The sequence below is a fragment of the Brachionichthys hirsutus genome, unplaced genomic scaffold (genome assembly GCF_040956055.1).
Source record: "Brachionichthys hirsutus isolate HB-005 unplaced genomic scaffold, CSIRO-AGI_Bhir_v1 contig_850, whole genome shotgun sequence".
In the NCBI taxonomy this organism is placed as follows: domain Eukaryota; kingdom Metazoa; phylum Chordata; class Actinopteri; order Lophiiformes; family Brachionichthyidae; genus Brachionichthys; species Brachionichthys hirsutus.
Window position 1 is genome coordinate 51,772 of NW_027180351.1, and position 26,024 is coordinate 77,795.

The following is a 26,024-nucleotide window of genomic DNA, read 5'->3' on the forward strand; positions in this document are numbered from 1 at the left end:
TAATGTGTTTTGTTTTTTCAAACTGAAGAGTCCGCACATAGATTTAATTTTTATGTACAAATATTTATACAGTACATACATAATAAAGCACAGTAATAGGTACAGCATATGTTTGTGTATTAAGTAATATAAAGAATAAGCTACCATTAATAATTTGAGTATGCATAATTATTTGGGTTTCATATGGCGTATATATGACATTGTAGAGTCTACAATGTAGACTTTATTATGTACTATTTAATATTATTTAGTAACGTTTCATTTCCAGAGGGTGGCAGTATAATATACGGCACAAATTGATGCTTACGAAAAATTGATCGTAGAAGAAGAATATAGCGGAAGCGTGTATATTATATTTGCGTTTCCGAGTGACCTATTTTAGCTTCTAGTGTTAGCAGCGGTGAATCATCCTTTGTCCAGCAATGGAAGTGTTTGTATATTATTTAGCATTTCTCGTTGTCGTGGATAGTGTCCGATTTTTTTAAACAAGAAGCGAAAAAAAAAAAGAGAGGAGTAATTACTAGCTAAAATAAACTGTTTTAAATGCGTAGCTGTCGTTAGCCTCGCTAATTTAGCCGGGCTGTTTACGCTTATTAGAACTAGTAGAACGTTAACCTTAGCTCGGTTGTAGATTTATTTCTGTGACTTTGGCTGGTCATACTAGCTGTCTTGCAGGTTACCGATTGCTGAACGCTTAAATATTTTGGTGACTTGGAGTAACTAGTTTAACTCTTAACGCTCCATTGGATGTTAAGTCTGGTAAGTGCAATTTCTCGTATTGTGACGGGATTGTTTTGATTTTATTACCCTTATAAGCATAAGCATAAATCGTCACAACAGCTAAATAGCTCCCATGCAGTACTCTTGATTTATAACTATACTAATTAAATTTTAGCTTGCTTAGATGTTATATTATGCTGATAATCCCAAGATTAACAGCTAATTCAGATAATAGATTAGTTCATCTCTAAATGGCAGAACTATGAATGTGGGACAGATGCTACAATGTAACAGATTACACTGAATTAATATCCTCCATCGACTAAGTATAGAGACACAATGGGTGTTGAATACTGTTCTTTTTTTAATCAAAGACATTTTTTGGTCATTAAATAAATCCGGAAGTTGCTTTAAATGGGTTTCCTCACACTGCTGACGATTAAGAGTGAAACATGTTGTGTGTTTCTGTACTCCTTCTGTCGTCGCTAAAAAATAAATAATAGTTTTGATTAAAACAAAGGAGAGGGTTTTGTCTGCTAATACGTTCTTCCAGCGTTGTTGTGACCATTATTGTGTCGTTGATTCAGCTGTTTCATGATTGTAAGGCCTCCAACAACCTGGAATTGGATATGTTTGGCATGAATATTAATAAATATACCTGTATGCATGTCGGAACACCCCCACCCCCCATATGAACTGCATCTCAGGATTACATGCATGTCTTATTGTAATTACTCGCTCAGCCTCTTTCGAGCAATGTAAGGCTTTTATGTTGAATGCGGCACGACGTTTGATGTTATCCACCTTAAATGCAAATGACATGTCCTCATTTTGTATTATAAAAATAAGAGTACTTTAGATTTATTCATGTGTCAGTAGTGGTAAATTATACAAAATCACTGTTGTCAATTAAGTAACATCTGAAATAGTGAGTATTAATCTTGTTGTTATAGTATTTCTCTGCAGTATAACTAAGTACTGTTGTTCTTCTGATACTCCTCAGCCCCATGTCTGCTGAGGCTTCAGTTGGCGGTGATGCTGCTGACTCTGCCCAATCCGCCGTTTCCCAGCCTGTCTTTCACAACACAGACGACCTAAGAAATCGGGGTCTGCTGGGTAGCAAGTATGTCAAATTGAATGTGGGTGGCTTTCTGCATTACACCACTGTCCAGACATTGAGCAAGGAAGACAGTCTGTTGTGGAGCATATGCAACGGGGGAACAGAGGTTCAAATTGACTCGGAAGGTGAGCGAATGTGTCTGGATTTATTGCGTTTAGTAATGTGGTTTCATTGATGCCATGAGTTTCAAGCAAATCAAATCCAAGTCATTAATGACTGAATATGTCACTAGAACTGGGTTCTAGGTTGGCATACTATGGATCACTTGCTTGATTTAACAGAGGCAAAATGTAAATTACTCAAAACAAATCTTCATGCCCACACAGGTTGGGTAGTTCTGGAAAGGTGTGGCCGACATTTTGGACTTGTTTTGAACTTCCTGCGAGATGGCTCGGTGCCGCTTCCAGAGGACCAAAGAGAACTGGAGGAAGTTCTAAAGGAGGCCCAGTACTATCGTGTCCAGGGCCTCATCCAGCACTGCCTCAGTGTCATGCAGGTTATTGATTATAGATTTTGTGTCTCAAAAGTTGAACGTCTTACAATAGCAAATGTGGTAATAAAGTGTTAATATTTCACCTTAAGAAAAACAAATCACTTCTGAAGTTTAACATTATTCATTTTATTCAGCTGTATTTTGATGTTTACCCTCAGAAACAAAAGGATATCTTTGAAACTGTGTGTCGTATCCCCATGATCACCTCAGCCAAAGAAGAACAGAGGATGATTGCTTCGTGTAGAAAGGTACGTAAATGTTTTTCTTTTCTCCCTCAATCAAATGGACCCGAAATGAAATTGAATATCTGGTCTAAAGTTTCCAATGAGCAACTAAGATTTAGACTGTACTGGAGAAAATAATAGATGTGGGTGTTTTTTCTTCTTCTATCCCCTTTATGTTTCAAAGAGACTTTTTTCATTTTTTTTATTTTATTAATTCCTTTTTCTTTTCTCTTCAGCCAGTAGTGAAATTGCAGAACAACAGAGGAAACAACAAGTATTCTTACACCAGGTAAAATGGTCCTACACAACATTCTGAAAGTGTTTTTCATGATTATTATGTAATGAGCACTTGGTACTTATTACCCTGTTAATAATCCTTTACTCTTTTTCTCTCCCTCCCTCCAGCAATTCTGACGATAACCTGCTGAAGAACATTGAACTGTTTGACAAACTTGTCCTACGATTTAATGGCCGCGTTCTGTTTGTCAAAGACGTGCTTGGGGACGAAATCTGCTGCTGGTCTTTCTATGGCGAAGGCCGCAAGATTGCTGAAGTATGCTGCACCTCCATCGTCTACGCCACAGAGAGAAAGCAAACCAAAGTAAGTAAAGACACAAGGGGCGCACCGTCGGTTACATTAGCAAATAATGGAAATGAGAGAAAGAGCCAACCTTCCTTGATTCAAAGTAACAAAACTCTCGTCTCTAAAGCTGCTCCTCTACAGATCGCTAACAAACATGTATTTGAGGCATGAACAAAGCTGGCTGGCCATCACTGCTGCTGTTCACTCAAGCTATGAAGCTACAGTCTCTTAACAAAAGCCGTTAAACTTGGAAAATCTGTGTTTTTAGGTTGAATTTCCTGAAGCTCGGATATTTGAGGAAACCTTGAACATCCTCATTTATGAGAACGGCAGAGGATCTGGTCCGGGGGGGTTACACCTTTTAGATTCTCGCGGCTCGGGGTCATCAATCGGAGGCGGCCATTCCGAGGAAGAGGGTGCTGTGGGCGGTGAAAGGCGAGTAAGACGGATCCACGTGAGACGGCATATAATGCATGATGAAAGAGGGCACGGCCAGCAAACTGTGTATAAAGACTAATAATGTGAAGACGTGATTGAGTGTGTGTGTTCATTTTCTTGCTGAACGCTAGCGGCATGAAGGAGATGTCCGCGAGCAGAGCAATAGCTTGGCCGTTGGTTGTGTGTTACTGCCGAAACGTAGAGGTTGATGTCTGATTTGTAACTGAAGTAAGAGCCCTGAGATGAAGAATGCTTCTGTTTACAAGAAAACAAGTTGTGTACTTGAGTGAAAAATGTGTAAAAGTAACTGTCATGAAGAATAGTTGTCAAAGGAACCTCCTGTAAGTTGAGGAATGGGCTTGAAAACCAAGCCCCCCCCCCTGCGTCGAGCAGCCCGCTCTTAATGTGAGTTAATGATATGCACTGGCACCCTCTTGGGTTTGACTTGTAGGAAACGCTATTCAGTGTTCAATCAGGTGGTGAAACATCTAAAATTGGTCTGATGCATTTATTAAGACAGCGATGAACAGAATGTGGTCAGATTTAGCCGAGACATTTTAACACTGGAATAAAACTGATCAGCCGTTTGTGAGGCTGTCTATAAATGACTTTTTTGAGCAGCTCCTTTTTCTTTATTTAAATTATTGCTGCTGTTGCTTCAAGATGGTTTTTTTTTTATTAATTTATGAACCTAATTTATTGTTTCGTATTTAATGTATGCACTCTGTGTTAATTCTCAAGCAAGTTTTAATTATTCATTCATTCTTTTCTTTTGGAACGATACGATGCACTTAGTACTACCCATCAGATTAATAATTTGCTTCCATAGATGATTAAATAGTAAATTGCATGTAACTTTCATATTTCAGGAAGAAACGCAACCATTTCTTTAATGTTGTATTTTATTCTGAGCCATAAACTTTCACGTTATGTCCTTTTGAATAAGACAGATTTTTTTTTTCAAATGTAATTGCCCCATGCAGTGATGATAAATACAATTAATACTGGGTTGTATTTTTATTCCATCCAAGGAGATGATATATAATGTTTTTCTAGTATTTAACGGTGTCTTGCATAAAGCTAATCACTGATCACTGGATGGACCCGCTGAATGAGAGCAATGTGTATCTCAAAGCCTTTAGAAAATGACCGTGAAATACTTAAAAATATGCACTAATAAATCTTCCGTCCGATAGTGGTCATGGGAATGTTCTGAATAAAAATACTTGAGAAATACAGCAAGAGTCTCATAGTCTTATTCTCTCTTCTGTTCTGAAGTATACTGTAATATACAAACAGACTCAAACACGTACATGTTACAGAATCAAGTGTAAGAAAGAAGTTATTATCTTTCCTTGGTACATGCCAAAATATTTCCCTCAAAGTGCATGTTCTAGAAATGTCTTCTTTATCTGTTTGGATCCTTTTCAGCATTCAAAATATATGGAATAAACCCACATCAAGCTTTTAGCTATTTAGCGCTGTAATGTTATTGAATGTTATCATAATTGTCATTATAGCCACATTGTTACAGCCTCTAAATCTTAAGGAAATTATTAAATATATTTAATATTTATTATTTGGTACAAAACTGGTCCGTCCACAAAAACACTCCGACCGGAAAGGTCCGTCCACAAAAAACACCCCGACTGGAAATGTCCGTCCACAAAAACTCACAAGTACAAACTCACTGAAAAGATCTTATACAAAACATTAGCATTTCCGAGGTCAACATAGAATGAAATCTAACAGTGAGTAATCGCCAATATGTTCAAAAGGAAGGAAAGCATTTCCGCTCTGTGATACTATTTACGATTATTTCGTTGTTGGCCGACTGGTCCGTCCACAAAAACACTCCGACTGGGAACATCCGCTTTGTGATACTATTTGTGGAGGTTAAAAAATAAATAAATAATAATTTGTAGGATGGGGCTAAAGAGTTAGCGTCATGAATATAAATATTCGAGAATACATCTGTTTGGCATAAGCATTATTGTGCAATTATGACGATCAAAATTTGTTTTATTTTGAAAGTAGCGTCTAATTAAGTGTCACTTCCTGTAACCTCGAATCTCCCGCGAGAAATTGGTAAATAACCTAGTTAAGATGATGGCGTCAGAGAAGGAGCGCGTCCGTAGGTTTGTGCGCGATCAACTCCGCGCTGAGCCAGATCTCAGGTATCGTTAAAGTTTTTATTTACTGCTGTCCAATCATTCAGCGTCTCAAACCAGCTGAATTTAGTGCATATCGTTTCTCTAGCTTCAGGGGGCGCGGGTTGTCTGGTTAGCTTTCGTGTGTATTTCTCAGTCAGGCGTTATGTTGTTATTATTACATTATTGTGCTTTACTGTAAATAATCCCCTCAATCACACACTTTGGGTGTAATCTATCTGTCTAATCTCTTATTGCAGCACATTGACCCGAGGAATTTTAAGAAGACGATATCTGGCATTTGCGTGTCGTCAGTCATTAAGTCCTGACGCCAAACATTTCATGAAGCAGGTGGTTCAAGAGGAACTGATGAAAATGCAGGTACAGTATCTGAAGTTGTCTCATCGTTTATACATGTATATTTTTGTTTTGGATATTTATGAAGGCATCATTTTCATGACTCATTTTCCTGTATACGTCATTAATCTCCCCCCCCCCCCCCCCCCCTTGGAGGACAATGATGATGGCGAAAGTGAACTGGAGATCGAGAAAGTCCTAAAGAAGAGGAAGAGAGAAAATGACGAGGTGGTCAATGGGGACGAGGATGAATCCACAACAAAGAAGTCCCGTCATCAGTCAAACTCATCGTCAGGTAGGTAATAAAAAAACTGTTTTTTTTGTCATTGCATTTGGAATCTCATAGTTTTAATCTAACATGTTCTGAGTTACTCTCTTTGAAATCTTCTACATCATCGAGAGTTTAACTTTTATTATCAATCACTGTGCAGATTAGTCACAGTAGTCGATGCTTGAAGTCGTGTTGAATTGCTTGTGTGGCAGATTTGGAGGATGACTGTAAAACCGGAGGTGAGAAAAGTGAAGAGGAGCAGCAAGCTAAATCTGCTCATTCAGGATCTGAAGATGAAGAGCGAGAGGTTGAGAAATTGCCACAGAAGACGAGTGGAAATGGTAAACGCCAGTCCAGCAGTGAAGACCCTTCCGATGGGGAATTGATGGATTCAGAAAAAGATGGGGAAGAGAGTACCTGTGATGACGATCCTAAAGAAATGGTGAATCGCAAAGCAAGCGCTGCTAAAAAAGGAGAGACGAAAAGCAGCGGCTCACATCAAGGTAAGAAAACTGGCGTGGATAGGGCATCAGAAAATAAATTGCATTAGTGGCAACAGTTCCACAGATGCCAGTGGTACAGGTGGGGTGTACATTATACAACATTTATACTTCTGTATCCATACAAAGTCAATCATTCATGATGATGTGCTTATACAGAAGAAGATATCTCAATGTGGGGAAAACCCCTTTCCTTTCAGATGATGAAAAGGAGACTGAGGCAGAAAATACACAAGATAACAAAAGAATATCTGCGAAAAAAGAGAGTACCAGAAGTCGAAAGGTGAGTCCATGAAACTGTACATGTTCTGAAAAGAGAGGATTTCACGTTGTCCATCCGGTCAAATTCTTTCTTCATATATTGCACACTCACTCTTGGACTCCAAAATGAACTGATTTGAATTTAGAGAGTTTTTTCCCCCACAATATTTTAGGCCATAAACAAGGTTTTATTTAATTAACTGTCTAATAATTAGATGCGTTATACTAATGAATAAATATTAACTGACTTTGATTGTCCTGCCTTCTCTGGCCATTGTTCAAATAACTCATGAATAGATGGAGGAATGTGACCACGTTTCACTCTCGGTTAGAAATCAAATCTGTACCTAAATGTCGTTTGAGTGAAGAGACACGCTAGCAAGATTAAAAGTACGGGAACGACAAAGGAGATGGAAGCCGCGCGCCACATTGGGTAACTGGAGCGTACAGGTGTAGAAAGTCACTTTCAACGTGTCGGTTCACGGATGTCTTTTTTTTTTTTTTTTTTTGCAGGGTGATGACAAAGCGGTTGTGAGGCTCAAGCGCTACATTGCTATCTGTGGTGTGCGGCGGAATTACAAGAAGCTCCTGGACGGCTGTCACACTGTTAATGCCAAGGTGGCAGTTCTAAAGAAGGAGCTTCAGGATCTGGGTGTCTCTGGTTTGCTGCACTATTTTAACCCTTGACAGAACATGCATTGCTTAGGTTCCCTCTCGTTACATTTCTTCTGGGTTCTATCAAAATTCCTTGGAAATTATAGACGGCTACTGAATACAAATTCTGTCTGGGACACAGTTTGATTAACCGTAGGCTGGAGTGATAACGACTTTACGACTTTCTCGCAGGTCATCTTTCTGTTCAGAAATGCAAAAAAATCCGAAAGAAGAGAGAGAAAGCTCAGGAAGTGGCTGAGCTTGATATCAGCAACATCATCGAAACGGAAGGTAACTGTGTTTCTCTTTCCTGGGGAATTTGTTCACAGTGCTGTGCCTTTTCAGTTTTCAGGAATAAAACAATCATGATATATTTTTAAGTACCGTAACAGTTTCTTACACACTGACCAAGAGGGGAAGCTACAAGAAGAAAACAATTTTGCAGTTGACTCCCCTCAAGGAAAGTAATCTTAATTTAGAAAAAAACCTGGAATTTAATATTGATTAAAACTATTTAGATTTTTATAATTCTCCCTCAGATATATTAATGGTCTTCAATGTGCTGTGCTCCACCTGTGAGTTCTGTGACACAACATGGGCTGGACAAATAGCCACAAGGTCAAAAACATATAGAATATGGACAGTGAATGTATTTACAGTGACTAATGAAAATGGCAATTGCTTCAGGGTGGCCGAAAGCCAAAATAATTAACAAAACAACCCTGGGAATTTATCAAAACTTTGAGAATCTATTAACTGATCTCAAAAAATAAAGAAGACCAAAACACAAAAACTCTTGCCTCCATAACTAAACAAACAAGGGGACTTAAATGGAACAGAGTTTGTGGTCCACCTCTACTAATCAGAAGAAACAATCGATGGGCTGATCTGAACTGCACAACAATCACCTGTCGGTCCTGGAACACGCCTCCTTCGCAGATAAAAAGTCACAGAAAATGGGACACTGGCATAAAAAATAATGCAAATAATAATAAAATATAATGCAGTTCTAACAAGTGTAAACGGGAAACTTCTCAATCCATGTTTTAATTGATGATTTTGGTTTGGTGATTTCATTGTGTATGTAGAAAAACATGCAAATATTGTTAATGTGAAACAAGCCTTGCAGTGGATGAAGTGATTGAGTATTGTTTATCAAATTAAAGCATATACCGTTTATTTCATGTGCACACCTTTCTCAGGTCGCCCCAGGCGCAGAGCGGCATGGCAGGAACAACCGGAGCCACGTTCCTCTTCATATGCTCGCACTCTGAGCTCTGATTCTGATAGCAATGAAGAAAACGCTGGACCCAAAGGACGCCGAAGAGCTGCGAATTGGGCCAACCTTCAGGGGATCATTAGTGATAACACAGAGAGTGAATGACCAGGACAGTGCTTTGCAAATGCTCATAGGCTGCACGAATATGGATGTCACTTTGATAAAAAGAAAAATATTTCCAAAGTTTTTGACGTAAAATGGTTAAATGATGTTGACATGCAGAATGTAACAAGTTAGATGTATTTTTTATCTGCATATTTATATACCTTTTCCAATAAAGTTTTTGTGTTCTTGTTTTGATTATATAATTAAGACTGAGTTAGAAGAATCAACGTCCAGTTAATTCTTGGATTTTTGCTCTTTGTGATTTACCATGATCTGGATGACTGAGAACCTACACAGACATGAGTTAACATTTTGTTTTTGTTTTTGTTTTTATTTTTATTTATTTTTTTTGGGGGGGGGGGTTCTATTCGAACAAAATACGATATATAACCGTTACAATAAGGACGATAAATTCAGGAACCGGGGTGTAGTAATTGAACTGATGGCCAAGAAAGTTATTGGAGCAAATGTCGCAATTTATAATCAAAACATGGCGCCGGAACTAACGTAAACTGATCCTCTGATATACGGAGTACATTACAGACGGACCAATGTCCTACACTGATATGTGACCGTCTGTGATGTTAGTACCGGTAAATGGGGAAACAACAACCGCAGGTTTTTCTTGTCTGTACTTCACATGTCAGGACAAACGATGTTTTCTTCATGAACGTCTCAGCAGTCCATCTAAGCAGAAAACATCTGGATGCACGTGACCGTGAAGAAGAACCTCCACTCCAGGCAAATAGAAATAGGTTTAACGAAATGTTGATAATAAACGCTGTGTGTTTAAGCGCGTCTAGTCTGCGCAGAGCCAAAAACAATTGGTATAAAGCAGCATTTTTAAACAAGAAAATTGTATGCAAACCGTTGTAATCCCAAATGTAACGGGATAGCACAGACATTTGAAACGTTGAAAATGAAGCACGTTATTGTTTCTGAATAGTATATTTTTCTATAATGTAATACATGAATGTTTTGGCATTGTCTTGCTGAATTAAGGAACACCATCCCTAAAAGACATATTGTTTACTTGGCAAAACATTGTTTTAAAAAATTTAAACCAATAAACCACCTAATTTTCAAAATTAGAAATTGAGATTTCACTGTTTTGCAAATCATCACCTTCTGCTTCTATTTACATCTTATCCAGCGAACCTACTTTTTTGGAAACAAGAGTTGTACATTCAGTGTGTGTTTAGGGCAATTTAATAAGAACATAAACGTTTCATAGCCCTTTCCAGGAGCTTGAGGGCATTCTTTAAAATGCTCTTAATCTAGAGATGTTACACTCCACATTTTATTCAGGAATGGATGATGACACACCAGATCTGGCTTTGGAGGAGCTGAAGACCAGACAACTCGGAGGCTGGGGTGTTGCTCAGATAGCTGTCGGCACTGGGCTTGCTGTGTATGCTATGTGGGTTGGAATTCTCCAACCTGGCTTTAGAAAAGTTCCCTTAAAGTTACAGGTGTGGTCTAAATCTTTATAAAACTTTGAATCACTCTTTATGTAACTCTTTTCATAAACAGGTTTGAGAAATTGTATTTGTCATTAAAAGCTTTTAAATGATCTTGCAGGTCCCATACATTCCTGCCAGCAAAGCTCAAGTAGACAATGTAATGACATTGCTGAAATGTCGAAAGGGAGGCCTTGTGGATTTGGGATCTGGTGATGGACGCATTGTAAGTGTAATCGAGAGTTTGTTTGTTTTTCCTTGTACTGATGTTTAATGAGTTTTGATTGTGGTTATTTTCAAATCTTAAGGTGTTGGAGGCCCATAAGCGGGGTTTCACTCCAGCTGTTGGTTATGAGCTAAACCCCTGGCTCGTTCGGCTGGCCAACTTTCATGCATGGAGAGCAGCACAAAAAGTGTCGTACCGCCAGGAAGATCTCTGGAAGGTTTGGCATGTCTCATTTTTATGTTATGAACTTAGTAACACTCTTGGTCAAGTCTCTACATCTAAATTATACTAGCCATTAAAGTTATGAGTAATACACAGGTTTAGGCTGGCCCTCTGGTTTACTTTATTTTGTCCAATTGCATTTTTATTTTATTTTTTTACATATTCACATTGTACTTATATAATTTAATTGTTAATGAAGTTATTGCTTTTTTTTAATTACCTGCTTGTGTCTCGCCACAGGTCGACTTGACAGAATGCAAGAATGTCACAGTGTTTTTAGCTCCTAGTGTGGTGAGTAACAATTGTAAGAAAGTAAAATCATTAAAAGGTTAAGCGAGATCATGTGTGGTTTGTACCTGCAGCTAATACACATTTTTGCCTGTATTTCAGTCAGGCGACTGCATCTCGTTTAGAGGAACTTATTTATCATTACCCTCCTACATTTTTAGTTTCTAAATGCAACAATTATCGAAAGAATCTGAGCATATGTTTGAGATTAATTTCTACTGTTAATAGTCACTGATTACTGTGATATTTGTTATTGTGCTCTTGTGTTCTTAGCTTTCATTGTTGGAACAGAAATTGCAAGATGAGCTTCCAGATGATGGCTTAGTTGTAGCTGGTCGTTTTCCATTCCCCAACTGGACACCCTGTGGGACTGAGGGAAATGGCGTGGACAAAGCTTGGGCATATAGTATTCAAGCACAAAGAAAGCACGAGAAAGAAGGAAAGGCAAGAGTGAAATAAGTAAGGTGAAAGAATCTACTTGAAGTTGTAGGCATTCAATATTGTGCCTGCCAGAAGAGTAACATGGAGTGGAGTGTTTGAATGACTATTAAATGAGAAATTCCTTGTCAAGGGTCTCTGTCAGCATTCAAGAAAAACCACATCTTTGTCTCCGAAACGCTGCAGACATTTTGGGAATTACTTCCCTTGGGAAATAAATCTTTTAAACTATTTGCCTTTTGATGTCTTTTTCTGCTTTGTGGACTGTCTACCACACAATCAAAGATTATTTTTGGTGTTTAATTGTTTTATTGAATAATTATTATTATACAGTCTATATTATACATATAGGCAGATTCCTTGTATTAGTTTTCTATAGGTAAGAGGAACTGAAAATGTTAATACTTTGATGAGACCCAATGATGGTCAAAGGCATGTACCTGTAGTTGCAATTTCTATTGACTGTTAAACTGTAGGGTATTCAGTTGATTCTTGTATTTTCTATTAATCTCACGTTATAATCTGTCCATATTGTTGCACTTTCGTCTCCTTGGACTCCCTTGTAGCAGAATTATGAGCGTTTTGGGTAATATTTAAAAATAAAATCTTAACGACTATAAAATAACGCAATTTGCTTGAAGTTATTGCTACTCAATTTTTAAACTTATTTACGCGCTGTTTTCCGATGTTCTCTTTTAAATTAGTTCTTGTAAAAACAACAACAAAAGTTTGACAATATAACTGGGGGTCGTGCTTTTATTATTGTAACTGATTTTCAGCAACTAAAGAGGAAGTTGCGAAGCAAGCCGTGCAACTAAAGCTAGCAAGCTAGCTATATTATTGAGCCGCCCTGTGCATTGGAAAGAGGAAATAACAGGAGCATGCAGGCATAGTATTATATATTTAGTGTTATTACACGTTGCCAGACATGTAACTTATGCTCGCACATCTGTCCGACTTGTAATACAAACGGAAAAAACAAGTTGACGTGACCAGCAGTCACAGAAGCGTGTCAACAAAGTTAACACAAGCTAACGAAAATAACACCTTCATCCTTTCTGGAGAAGCTAACGGGTTAGCCATCCGCCCCGACGTTAGCAACTGGGGGGGTATCTTAGCTTCGGAGGGCTTTAACGCCGCATATGTTTCACAAGTGTTGGACGTGCCACCGAAAACGAGATTTGTGTGCATTTCATACAATGGCGAAAGGAATTACACGGACAATGCTGGGATAGTGAAGCATGCGTGCTTGGTAACAGAACAGCCGCTGTGTTTAAACGCTGTTTGTTGTGACTGGGCCCCATTTCCTGGCTAATTGTGGTTCGGTTTATCGACCTAAGCGGGCGAGAAGACCATGACGAGCCACCCCAACAGCTACGTTAGCCAGCAACACCTTAGCTAACGCTAGCTGCAGAATTTGGCTAGTTACGCAGCTAACACTTTTGGCTCGGCACTGCAATTAATCCGAGACGAAAGAAACCGAATAAAAGCGCCCGAGTCTTCTAAACATGGTGAGTACAGTTTATTCCGTATGATTATACCTCGTTAATTCCCTTTAACTCCTGCCTAATTTGCTATTGCTTAGCATAGCGTTTGATCCGAAAATTTGACAACAAATAGCTACGCAAATAATGTACTTGGAATATTCCTCGACGTAACTCGAGCTAATCAAATTTGATGGCGTGGTCGTGCGTGCCTGTGGAGTCACCTAACGGTGTGGGAGAGGCCAGGTATTTCACGGGATGTGACGGCTCGTTGAGCCATTTCACGGAACGGGACGCCCATTTTGCACAACCGAATATTTTTGCTTGGAGTTGTGTTGAGATTCAGCAAGTCGTGGCTTATTTGAGGAATTCAATACCCGCCTGACACTATTTAAAAATCTTAATTTACTGTTACTGGTTTTCATCGGCCCATCTTCACCCCTGCCCAAGCGCAGGGGTGAAGATAAATTATATAAGTGATTAATTTTCATTTACGACTTGATTTGTATTGTGTACATCTCTGCACATGCTTTTAGAATAGTTTTTTTTTTGGTTAATTAATGGTTAAAAACTTAAAATAATAAATGCTTACTGGTGTGTGTGTGTATGTTTAAAAACAAGATCGTTGTTCACCATGTTTGGAAAGTGTTTTTGTGCCTTTTATGCTGCATGACATTTGCTTTCTTTCTGTCCAATGGACAGGTGCTAATGTTGATTTTTGTGGTTACACAATTTCAACAAAAGCATAACCTTCAGTGATTTGGATTATGCTCATCCTTAAGATGTATTAAAATGCTCTTTCCTGCGATTCACAAGGCATCGGAGGAAGCATCGCTGCGTGCGCTGGAGAGCCTTATGACGGAGTTTTTTCACAGTTGCACAACCAATGAGCGAAAGAGAGAAATGGGTACGTCTGGTTTTGATCTGCCTCTGTGCATTGCAAGAAGGTATTTTCAGATCTGTAATCTCACCATCTTGGTTTGGAATGAAAATAACATGTAAAATAATATAAAAGGTGTCTTTTTTTTACAGTAAAGCAATAAATGTTTTGCCCTACATGCCACTCTTTTTCCAAATTATTTTAACAGCTAATTTATATCTGCCTTAACATGCCTGGATTGCTCAACAAAGCATACTATATTGTGAATACAGTATAATGTTTGGTGGGTATCCTTTGTGCTGCTGTAAAATCCTACCTTTGGGATGCATAATGTAAATATCTTATCTCATCTCAACTTTGCATCCTGTTAAAAGAGTTGTGGTGCTTTCATCTTGTCTCCTTGTGAAATAACACATTATCTTCTGTCACTGTAATAATGGCTCTTCCTTTTTTCTGCAGAGGAGCTGCTGAACAACTTCGCTCAGCAGTCGGGAGCGTGGCGACTCTGCTTGTTCTTTCTCTCCAATACTCGGAATGAGTATGTAATGATGTACAGTCTCACAGTATTTGAAGTAAGTTATGCATGTAGGAGAAACGCATTCTTCGTTCTCAGTACTGCACTCTGCCTTCTTTATAAATTGTTCTTCAGACACAGCTTTGAGAACCACTTTTCTTTTTTTTTTCTCAGAACCTGGTGAACAGGATGTGGATTGGTGTCGCTTCACAAGACAAGATGGAGATTCGCAGCTGTCTGCCCAAACTCCTACTTGCTCAGCACAAAGCAGTGCCATATTTTATCCGTAACAAACTCTGCAAGGTCATAGTGGACATCGGTCGCCAGGACTGGCCGATGTTCTACCATGACTTCTTTACAAACACCCTTCAGGTAAGCGCTGCTCGTGTAATTTCTCATAGGAATTTTCTTTTCTAAATAATTACTTTTATAATTACTAAATTCATCTTTCTTCACACAAAGGTTCGGGTCTAAGAATAAAAGGCACAGATGACTCAGCGTGTTTAGTGTCTGCATCGATCAAATGCAACAGGCACTTTCAGGAATTCCCCCATTTCATTCAGCACATAACTCTAGATTATTAGTACGCAATTATTAGAGTAACTAAATTTTAAGTGCTCAGAACATTATTTAACATTGCACAATTGTCTTCTGAAGCTTAATGGTTCATAAAAGTTTGTTAATGTTTATGTAAAGTGTAGTATACATTGTCTTTGTCTTAGATTAGATTTCCCTGAGTGGTCAGCCCCAAGAAAGCCTTTATTTACAGATTCCCTTTGGACCTCTCAACGGAGTTTAACATTAGTTGTCGCTGTATTTATTGATAAGCGATTGTATATTGCTCTCTTGTGAACTGCAGTTGATCCAGTCCCCAGCTCTGGCCTCTTTGGGTTTGATGATGTTGAAAACCACATCGGAGGAACTTGCTTGTCCACGAGAAGACCTGAGTGTTGCCAGGAAAGATGAGCTGCGTAAACTGTTGCTGGAGCAGGTACCAACAGTTCTTGGACTTTTAACAGGTGAGAACCTTCAGCACTTAAAAAAAAAATATTAATGTAAGTCATCTTCATTTATTTGGATATTATTTAACTTTTATATGTGCCGTAAAAATCTTGCTGCGTTCCAGACCACAGTGACATCATAGTTTGACTATCGGAACAAATGTTTTGATGGGAAATCTGCAACATATGGACATTTTGTTTTTGGTTTATTGTGACTTGTTGTTTTGTAGGTATTCTGGAGACTTACTGGGACAAGCACAGTGTCATAGCTTCAACGCCCCCCCCGTCACCCACCTCAGGGGAAAGTGGTGAGCAGCTTGTCTAGAAGTTGCCTAAATCTGCATAGGCCTGATGTGGTTGCGCTTCTAACTCGTCTCTTCAATCTCTCAGTGGAATTGCTGGGAAGTTTATTTCAGGGGAGCCAGTACTCGAAGCTGCTTTGTCAGCCCATGGCAACGTTGGACAATGAAAGCCAGCAACTCTGTTGTCTCGTGTTGGAGTGTTTGGCACACCTGTTCAGTTGGATCCCTCTGTCCACGAGCATCACACCCACCCTGCTGGCATCCATTTTCCATTTTGCACGTTTTGGCTGTGATCTTCGGACAAAGGCCAAGATGGGATCTTTCATCTCGTCAAACTCTTCCTCTTCTAATGGACAGATTGATGCGGGGACAATGCCGCCAACGATGAATGGAGGAGAAAGGAATCTACAGCAGACCGAGGGCAGCAAAGTGGATCGTGCCCGTCTCGGAGTTCTCGCCATGACATGTGTCAACGAGCTTGTGTCAAAGAACTGTGTGCCAATGGATTTTGAGGAATACCTCTTGCGCATGTTTCAGCAGACCTTCTTCCTTCTGCAGAGGCTGACACGAGAGAATAACGCTCATACTGTCAAGAGCCGTCTACAGGAACTTGACGAGAGGTAGGGCATCAGTCCCTGGAATGTGTTCCAGCACGCGGTTTGCAGCTTCATTTTGTTTTTTCAACTTGTCGGTTTAATTAGCAACACAAATCTCTTTCAATTCACCCCACCTGAATGTGGTCGACACTGTAGACTGGACAGTTGTCATTGATCTAATCCGCTCGTTGATTGTGAAACAGATTTAATAATTTGTGCCAACGAAAGAGCTGCGTTACCTCTTTCTGTTCAGCCTGGGCAGTCTAGCGTCCGTCTAAAAATGCGGATGCCCAGCCTCAGTAGAAGAAACAATATTATCGTCCAGCATGGCAGATAAAAATTTCTGTCACTCGAGTTGTTTGTTTTGCCGTTCCCGTTTTAAATCTTTTCTTTTTTTCATCTTGTAGTTACTTGGAAAAGTTCACAGATTTTCTGCGCCTGTTCGTTAGTGTTCATTTGAGACGGATTGAGTCCAGTCCTCAATTTCCAATTGTGGAGTTTCTTGCCCTGCTCTTCAAGTACACCTTTAACCAGGTAACGGGTCGTCGTGATTGTGTGTCATTTATTTGCTTTGTCAATTCATCAAAGTGTTCGCAGATTTTCTTCAGAGTTCTGAAAGTTTGCCAGACTCACATTTTTCTTTTTATGCATTTTCAGCCTACTCATGAAGGCTACTTTGCCTGTTTGGAAATATGGAGCGTGTTTTTGGATTTCTTGACAACCAAAATCAAAAGCAGACTGGCTGATAGAGAAACCATTGTAAATAGGTGAGCCAGTAAACCTAGTTATTCCTTAAATTGTCAGGAAGATCAAAGATTGATGCTAAAACTTGAATTCTATCAATGCAGTCGAGCGTAAAATCTCACTTTTATTTGAAATGCAGCATAACTATTTGTGTTTGTACAGGTACAAAGATGCCTTAGTTCTTCTTCTAAGGGAAGTTCTGAATCGGATACAGTTCCGATATAATCAGTCCCAGTTGGAGGAGCTGGATGATGAGACTCTGGATGATGATGTAAGAGCAGTTTTTATACAGTCTTATAGCCACCAGAAATCTATCATAAATGTTTTGATATTTCCCTCTTCAAGACATAAATATATATATATTACATGTGTCTTCCTGCTCTGCTTCATGTGTTAACTGCAGCAACAGACTGAGTGGCAAAGGTACCTGCGTCAGAGTCTGGAGGTAGTTGCCAAGGTGATGGAGCTGCTCCCATCCCATGCATTCTCTACTCTGGTAAGAGCCGGTTTTTGTCACCGTAGCGTTCTATAAGGTAATGAGGCATCTTAAAGTGGACTTCACAAGCTTGCCGTGTGCAATTTAACTGCAGTAGTAGACTTTATCCAACACTTGACATGAAACGGATTTGCTGGCTCAGTTCAAAGGGAAAAAAAGGAGCGCAGAGCTAATTTCATAAGAATGTAAAAATACTGTCACATTCTATAATTGTACAGTAACACGAATATAAATACAACTTTTCTAATTCCATATTGTAAACTGTTTTCTGTGACTGTATATTGGCCAGATAAAAACTCAAACTCCAAAAATCCAAAATACATCAAACAGATGTATTTTGTACATACTCTATGTCCCGTAATTTCCTGTTTATGAGCCGCACCCACAACATTTAAATGGAAAAGGTTCTTGTAAATGTATATAAGCCGCAGATAACACGAGATATTTACACAAAGATTTTTTTATTTTATTTAAATAAAGGATTTTTTTCTGAATAGTACCTGTAACACGGCAAATACAATCGCCTACCAGAAAAGTCATTGATCGCTCTCTTCATCTTCCGCAGCCGCATCGTTGTGAAAGCCACAGGGGTCAAAGCGTGTGAAAAACGTAGCATCTTATAGTCTGGGGAATTACAGTATTCAGTCGGGAGCGGGTGCAGCCTCCTCTAAATTCCTCTTTTTCTCTCAAGTTTCCAGTCCTCCAAGAAAATCTGGACGTATACATGGGTTTACAGCAGTTCATTGTCACCACTGGCACAAGTAAGTAGTCCTCTTTATTTCTCTCTTGTATCCCGCTACCATATCATTGGGTGGTACTAACTGAGGATAAACTGTGCATGCCTTTCAGGTCGGAGGCTCAACATATCTGCAGAGAATGATTGCCGTCGGCTTCACTGTTCTCTCAGGGACCTCAGCTCCCTCCTCCAAGCTGTCGGCCGCTTAGCTGAGCATTTCATCGGTGAAATCTTTGCTGCACGTTTCAGTGACGCTCTGGCAGTGGTGGAGAGGTTGTCGCTCTTATTTATTCTTAACATTGGTGTTTTGGGGCTTAGCTCATCAGGTTTTACTGTTTCCCCCAAACACTGAAGCCACCTGTGGCAAGAAGAGGGGAAAGGTTATGATCTATTTTAATTATTTTGAACGAATTAATAGCCTTAAATAACTTGCTAGGAAAAGTCCTGGCATGTTATTTCTTATGTCAACATTAAAATTCATCTGAATTCTCTATAAAATGTTGGGGATTACCCCCAAAAAAACAATAATCTCACATTGTTTTTTTTTTTAACTGCTGTTTCAAGGTTGGTGAAAGTGAACTGCTACAGCTCTCAGACCAGCCTCTTTGACGTGGAGACTGCTGTGCCTTCTGTACTCAAACCAGACCTCATTGATGTGTGAGTATCACACAGTTTAAGTAAAACTCATCCCAAACAACAACAAGTTATTTTATTTCTGCTCCTGATTTTATATTTCGGACCACGTTTGAAATGGCTAAATGTTATTTTTCAATACTGTAAGAAATCCACGATAAATTCAGTTAACGCTGCCGTAAATACGCCGCATGGCAGGTAACAAAGACGTGTGTTTTGTTCACTGTGACTGTGTGAGTGTCTTGTTCCGGTTGTTCCAGACATGCACAGGCCCTTGCTGCTTTACAAGCCTACTGTCACTGGCTCGCACAGTTCTGCAATGAGCTCCATAATCAAAACCAGAGCCAGTTCATCAGCCTCGTCACATCTGCAATAGATGCCAGTGGTCCACTCATCACAGCTAAGGTAGCTTTGACTCGTACTCACTTTATTTCAAATGGCTTTTGTGTTTATTACAGAGTAATGTATTATCAAAGTTACATTTTTAAGGTTTACATGTGATGTCTGTCGAAGCTTTTGTTTGACATGTGGGTCTAATTCTTCTGTTCTGTGTTGATCTTAAGGTACCAGAGAAGTTGCTGCTCTCGGCGTGTCACCTGATGCTTTCCATCACCTCTACAGTGCGGCCTGTGTTCTTGGTCACGTTGCCGGCTGTTCAAAGCATCTTCAACCTCATTACTACAGAGAGGGAGACGCGCAGACTTCCACAAGAGGTAAGGGCTTATGTTTATGTTTATTATGACTCAGTTGTTTAATACAAATTAGAAGTAGCAATGCAGAACAGGGTTCATCCTTTAACTCGTAGCTCAGCTATTGAAAGTATGTGGAATCTAACAACAACAACAACAAAATTTAGATAGAAGTGAATACTTGGCATGAATTCTGTGTGTATTTGTGGTCTTGCCCTCCCCCACAGGCTCACATGTTGGTGTGTCGGGCTTTGTCCAACATGCTGCTCCTCCCGTGGCCAAGTTTGCCAGAGAATGAGCAGCAGTGGCAAACGCGCTCCAGCAACCACGCCAGCCTGCTGGCAGCACTCACTCGAGAATATCGGATTTTAAGAGCGACCGTGGCCATTCCTCCTGGGCAACCTGATCGGAATAACAGTCAGTATTTCTTTCTTTCGTTGACCCCGTTTCAACCTCTGACCCGCGCTAAAAGTATTTCCTTTTTTCTGCTCCAGTGAAGACAGTGATCCAGCAGACGCTGCCGGTGCTCAGAGACCTTGTGGACAGCATATCTGGGGAATCCACCAAATCACGTCAGATGTGTTACCAGAGCCTCCAGGACTCCGTCCAAGTTACCCTCAGCCTTTTCCCAGTATTCATTCAGCAGCCAGGTCGGTCTCTCTCCTACAGATCATCTAGCCGTCTGAAGTCTGTCACAGTTCTTCACCTACTTGTCACGGGGACCAGGGGCTCTCATATATTTGGAAAATACATATACAGAACCTGCTAGAGCACCGACATTAGATTTTATATATGACTTGTGAGGTGAACTGCACGCAAGTTCAACAAATCCTGTGACCCCAGTCAGAGAGACATATCTTCCATGTACCGGTACCTTTCTAATTTAACTGGGACCACGGCACTAATTTTGTTCCTTTCATGTAAATGTTGGAATGAAAATCAGATTCCTTGATTGATTGATTAAACATCACCAGGTCCAGAATATTACTTGGATATTACTATCCTCTGTTTGCATAGCAATAGCTGTAGCAATTGTCGTCTAAAATTTTAAACCCAAAACAAATTCCTGTCTGATCAAGGGACTTAATTTTCTCCTCTCTCTCCCAGATGTGACCGATGAGATGTTGGCCTTCTTCTTGACGCTGTTTCAGGCGTTACGAGTCCAGATGGGTGTTGCCTTCACTGGACAGATCATCCACACGTTCCTCAGCATGTTCACAAGGTTAAATGAATCATTTACTTTACCAAACATTTAATAATAAAGTATTTCTTTGCAGGTTTTTTTTGTGTGTTTCTCTTCATGATAGCGTTTCAAACCAACCTGCTAAGATGTTCAAAGGTTTAACGGCACTACGCAAACATTGAAAATGGTATCAAACTAAATGCGAAGTACCTTGTGTGTCTTTCAGGGAACAGCTGGCAGCCAGTATTTTACAAGAGGGCAGTTCAGGGTGTAGAGTGGTACAGAAGTTCCTGAAAATCCTCCAGGTGGTGGTGCAAGAGCCCGGCCAAGCGTTCAAGCCCTTCCTGCCCAGCATCCTCTCTTTGTGCATGGAGCAGGTTTATCCAGTTGTGGCGGAGGTCAGTTTGTGCTTACCTGTCGATTTTCTTTGCCTCTGGGTTGTTTTTCCTGTTGGAACCTAAAATTACCCACTGTGTTGTTGGGAATAAAACAAATTCACCTACAGGTAAAATTGTATGTATACATATGTATTTATGAATGAATGAATGATATAATTAGCAGTTCACTAATTCTCAGGGGCTTTCTTACGTTGTAGCTTCGTCTGAGACGTTCATTTCATTTCCGGGTGGCTGATGCTCAGTGAGTCTCTTGTTTTTGGCAGCGGTCTTCTCCAGACATCAAAGCAGAGATATTTGAATTGCTATACCAAATACTTCACCAAAACTGGAGGTACTTCTTTAAAACTTCAGTCTTAACAAGTGCCCAAAGAGGAGCTGCTGAGGACACCATGGAAAATGAGGCTCAATTCACTGCTGCCATGCAGGTATGTGTGTCTATTTGGATAAAGTTGTATTTGAATAGACAAATGTGCATTATTTTAAACAGTCATCCGTTTCTTTCCTGACTTAAGCTGAAGTATCTCTTCCAGGCATTTGGCCAGTCTTTCCTGCAGCCTGATATTCACATCTTCAAGCAGAATCTTTCTTATTTGGAGCTACTCAACGGCAAGCACAAGTTGTATCACAGAGTGAGTTGCACGTTTTTCTTGAGGTGCTGCTGATCGCCGTGGAAGTGTCTGCTCGTATTCAGGTTTTACATGTCACTCATTCTCCTTCAGCACGTTTCATTAACCCACAACGAAAGGCAACCTGCTTGTAATTAAAGCAAGAGCGAATAAGCCCAGTCCGTCCGTCCGTGTTGAACAAAACCAAAATAGTTTTGATTAAGAGGAGTCGCTTGTCATTAAGTGTGCGAGCGCCAGTCATCGTTGTGTTTGTATCCGTGCAGAAGCTTTTCCGGACCTCGATGCTCTTCCACTTCATCAACGTGCTGCTGCAAGTCCTTCTCCACAAAAGTCACGACCTCCTTCAGGAGGAAATCGCTGTCGCTATTTACAACATGGCCTCCGTCGACTTTGATGCATTCTACTCCGCCTTCATGCCAGAGTTCCTCAATGGCTGCCAGGGAGTCGACGCAAGCCAACAAGCCGTTCTCGCACGCAACTTCAAGATTGAACGGGTAAGAAACTAAAACATTGTAGATAATTTAGCTACAATTAGAGTTTTACGGTGGATGTATTAATCTGGCTGTAGGTTATTCCGTACCTGAAGGCAGCGTATCTTCCAAGCTATTCACTGTTCACATTTGCAAGAAATGTCTGCTAGTGAAAATGACCAAAGTGCATTCAGACTATTTCCGACCTGCTATACTCCAAACAGCCGTGTGGAGTATAATTAAGTAGCACGTTATACTTATGTATGCAAAGTGGAAGTTATGTCTTTGCACAGGTATAATGCAAGTTTAATATATAGTTTGGCAGTAGAATGCTCACCTGTCTGGACTTGCTGAGCACCCTACTAACATCCTAAAACAAGTCCACACTTGACGCTTCCAGGCCGAGCTGGAAATAATGCAAATATATTTTGTAGGAATGATTTATTGTTATATTAAACATATTTGAGTATCTGTTGCACCGTCCTTTTTTCCTCTCTAAATTAACACGCTCAACTTTTGTGTTTCTTCTCAAGGACCTGCCTTCATTCACGCAGAGCGTGCAGCGGCTGGTGAACGACCTGCGCTACTACAGACTGTGCAATAGCAGCCTTCCCACGGGCACCATCAAGCTATAGCACGACGACGGCTCCAACCACTCCTCACTCCAACCCACGATCAACAACTGCCTGTGCTGAACACTTTGCCCAACACTCTTCCAATTCACTTTTGCTCCACCTATTGAAAGAAATAGGAAAGGGAGGGAGCATGCTTGGTTGAGTAATCGGTGATGATGCTGCTGATTTTTCTCTTTGATTTCTACTGTATAAGGTTGGCGCTTGAGATTCTTTTTAAAGCAGTGCCCTCCTTATGTATTGTCAATAGTAATTTGGCAAGAAATGTAAACCTGGTCTGCAGTAGTCTCTGGCCCAGACCTGGAGCAGTCTGAGCCAGGCCTTCTTTCCCACGCCGCCGCACCACAGCCGGGCTGGGTCTGAGCACTTTCAACTCATTTTGAGTTTTTTAAATGTCTGCTTTTATTCATTTTGCCTTCGTTTGATTTCATCTCCAAAGGAGACGGATTTTCAACTTAAGTTCTTTCATATCATTCCATTCTGAAAAAGGCAAACCTGCTTGATTAATAAAGAGCTTTTTTAGTAAAAGTCGGGGGTTTTTCTTATTATTTAATGAATTAATTTGCCATCACAGTGTTACAGATTTGTTCCTACAGTCGTGCTGATGAAGAAGTTCAACACGTTTGTTTTCTGCCCCAACAAGTCCAGTTGACTCTTCTTTTTTTTTTTGCTTATCGTGATTTTAAAGTATAGAAAGAAGAATCATAGATTTCCCTGCAGTCGTGGAAACCCCACTCGTCTGGCGACACTAGAGTTAATGTTAGAGTGGCCATCGGGGACGTGGGGGTGACTCGTGAGTTCTGATTGAGAAGGCTGGACTTTTCTCCCCGGTGGCTGACGGTGACAGGACGCGCGTTAAACGCCGTCATGTTGCAGCGGTGCGTCTTCAAGACGATGGTCCAGCGGTTCCATTCAGGGAGACGAGATACCTGGAGGTTTCCGGCTGCCCTGCTTTATGGACACGGAGCTGCGACGCACAGACATTCATCAAGTGAGTGACTGGATTTCAATGGACGCGTTGGTTCGGGTTGTACTTTTTTTTCTTTTAATTAAGTAGCAACCACTAATAATCCAGGATTTGGTGATTTTTGGAAAATAGTTTCAGGCCATTAGCGTCGAAACATCGGAGATCAATAAAGGAGCATCCAGTTGCGGTCGTTTCACATTTACTGGACCATCTGGGGACATGAATGTTTTCCAGATAGCTTTTGCGGGGTGACGACCTTGAACTAGGTTAGTGTACAGAACAGTCGTGTTGATTTTCGGCTGACCTTTGGTGCGTAATGCGTGACGCGTAACGGGTAAACATCCCGGAGCTGGGTCTCTTTGCTTTTCTGCTACATTTTCAGGCTGTCTGAACCGGTAGCGAAGTTTTTAGCTTGAGTTGCAGGTCACGCGTGTGCGTAATTGTTTGCGTACACTCTTTCATTAGCTCCCGTGGCGCCGTGCCACGGCGGCGGCGCACGCGCGCGTATAGTGAGTGTCTGCAGCGCCTTCCAAAACAAGAAAAGACGCGCACCCGACAGCTCCACGCATACTAAGAAAAGTGACTTGATTGTGTTTGTCTTTTCTGCCCCAGCAGATCTTCCGGATAAAGAGCAGACCCTCATCGTGGTCAAGCCCGATGGAGTTCAGCGCCGCCTCGTCGGGCAGATCGTCCAGCGGTTTGAGCAGCGCGGCTTCAAACTGGTCGGCCTGAAGATGCTGCGGGTGTGGAGTTGTGAATAAACCACGTGCTCGGCTCCGCGGGCTCTTTGACTTCTGACGGACACATTGTCTTTGTCGTGCAGGTGTCTGAGGATGTCCTCTCTCAGCACTACTGCCAGCTGACGTCTAAACCCTTCTATCCCAGTCTGCTGTACTACATGATGTCCGCCCCTGTGGTTGTCATGGTGAGCTTCTCTTTCTTCATCCTCGTGAGAGACACTCATTTGTTTCTAGTTCTTTAACTACACACCCACCTTTCCTGTAGGTTAACAGATGGGAAAGAACCATTTGCATTGTTAACTCATTACAAATCCTGAATGTGCATTTGTCTGTGGCTGGGAGATGGGTTGGGACATAGTAGGGCACTTAATAATAGTAATCTTATTCCCATCCTTGCTATAATTAAGTGTGACAAACACTGGATTGTCATCTCCAGCTCTATGCAAGTCATTTAATTATTCACAAAGTGAGTGTTTTAGGTGTGGGAGGGACACAAGGTGATCCAGACGTCACGGGTAATGGTGGGACATACTAACCCAGCTGAAGCCCAGGCAGGAACAGTCAGAGGAGACTTCAGCTTTCACGTCAGCAGGTAAGCGATCTCTCTCTCTCTCTCTCTCTCTCTCTCTCTCTGTGTGTGTGTTGAGTTCAATATTCAACAGTGACCTCACGAGATGGTCGTTTTCCACTTGTTTCTTCTTGTCATGTGTATTTTTATGCATTTTTCATTGGATAAAAAAAAAACAATGACTGTAATGATGTCTGATCATCACTTAAAGGAATGTGGTTCATGCCAGTGATTCACTGGAAGGGGCACAGAGGGAGATCCAGCTGTGGTTTCAGGGAAAGGAGCTCCTGAACTGGGACTGCTGGGATCAGACCATGACCTGTGAGGAGTGAGGGTGCTCGGCATATAGAGAGCAGTGAGAATCGATGTGATTTAAAAACAATATTCAGTGCTCTTACCAATATAATTTACCTCAAAATCTTGCACAAAGATGTTTGGTTTTAAATGAAATGTGAATTTTCAGTTCTCTGGGCTACATTAGCAGCGACATGCATATAAATCACTGTTACATTATTCAGCAGCCAAGAATCATTTTTTTAGCTAAAACTAAATCACTTTTTTGCACAAGAACAGCAG

The 26,024-nt window shown here is 40.6% G+C and overlaps 5 protein-coding genes across 5 annotated transcripts; all 5 read left to right on the top strand.

Moving 5' to 3' along the window:
- Window positions 1-677: 677 nt before the first annotated feature.
- LOC137913931 (BTB/POZ domain-containing adapter for CUL3-mediated RhoA degradation protein 1-like) lies at window positions 678-3,657 on the top strand. Its single transcript, XM_068757554.1, has 7 exons — window positions 678-759; window positions 1,724-1,965; window positions 2,167-2,336; window positions 2,492-2,581; window positions 2,794-2,846; window positions 2,963-3,158; window positions 3,409-3,657. Exons 2-7 carry the CDS (start codon window positions 1,728-1,730, stop codon window positions 3,655-3,657), a joined length of 996 nt encoding a protein of 331 aa, XP_068613655.1. The 5' UTR covers window positions 678-759; window positions 1,724-1,727.
- A 2,027-nt stretch (window positions 3,658-5,684) lies between these two features.
- LOC137913921 (HIRA-interacting protein 3-like) lies at window positions 5,685-9,294 on the top strand. Its single transcript, XM_068757542.1, has 8 exons — window positions 5,685-5,755; window positions 5,989-6,109; window positions 6,242-6,380; window positions 6,569-6,859; window positions 7,057-7,139; window positions 7,631-7,778; window positions 7,964-8,062; window positions 8,974-9,294. Exons 1-8 carry the CDS (start codon window positions 5,685-5,687, stop codon window positions 9,153-9,155), a joined length of 1,134 nt encoding a protein of 377 aa, XP_068613643.1. The 3' UTR covers window positions 9,156-9,294.
- Window positions 9,295-9,759: 465 nt separating this feature from the next.
- Window positions 9,760-12,026, top strand: LOC137913917 (adenine nucleotide translocase lysine N-methyltransferase-like). Its single transcript, XM_068757538.1, has 6 exons — window positions 9,760-9,896; window positions 10,464-10,627; window positions 10,737-10,841; window positions 10,924-11,058; window positions 11,304-11,354; window positions 11,625-12,026. The coding sequence occupies exons 2-6, from the start codon at window positions 10,466-10,468 to the stop codon at window positions 11,808-11,810; spliced, it is 639 nt and encodes a 212-aa protein (XP_068613639.1). The 5' UTR covers window positions 9,760-9,896; window positions 10,464-10,465; the 3' UTR covers window positions 11,811-12,026.
- A 2,102-nt stretch (window positions 12,027-14,128) lies between these two features.
- On the top strand, window positions 14,129-23,682 carry LOC137913935 (exportin-6-like). Its single transcript, XM_068757557.1, has 24 exons — window positions 14,129-14,180; window positions 14,613-14,725; window positions 14,842-15,039; window positions 15,527-15,686; window positions 15,899-15,976; window positions 16,059-16,326; window positions 16,402-16,590; window positions 16,974-17,100; window positions 17,224-17,333; window positions 17,473-17,581; window positions 17,714-17,806; window positions 18,498-18,567; window positions 18,656-18,815; window positions 19,107-19,199; window positions 19,436-19,580; window positions 19,739-19,888; window positions 20,092-20,281; window positions 20,359-20,514; window positions 20,972-21,086; window positions 21,274-21,445; window positions 21,709-21,870; window positions 21,976-22,074; window positions 22,335-22,565; window positions 23,075-23,682. Exons 1-24 carry the CDS (start codon window positions 14,129-14,131, stop codon window positions 23,174-23,176), a joined length of 3,342 nt encoding a protein of 1,113 aa, XP_068613658.1. The 3' UTR covers window positions 23,177-23,682.
- A 358-nt stretch (window positions 23,683-24,040) lies between these two features.
- LOC137913936 (nucleoside diphosphate kinase-like) lies at window positions 24,041-25,780 on the top strand. The gene is made up of 5 exons (XM_068757558.1): window positions 24,041-24,164; window positions 24,753-24,883; window positions 24,964-25,065; window positions 25,360-25,472; window positions 25,660-25,780. Exons 1-5 carry the CDS (start codon window positions 24,041-24,043, stop codon window positions 25,778-25,780), a joined length of 591 nt encoding a protein of 196 aa, XP_068613659.1.
- Window positions 25,781-26,024: the final 244 nt, after the last annotated feature.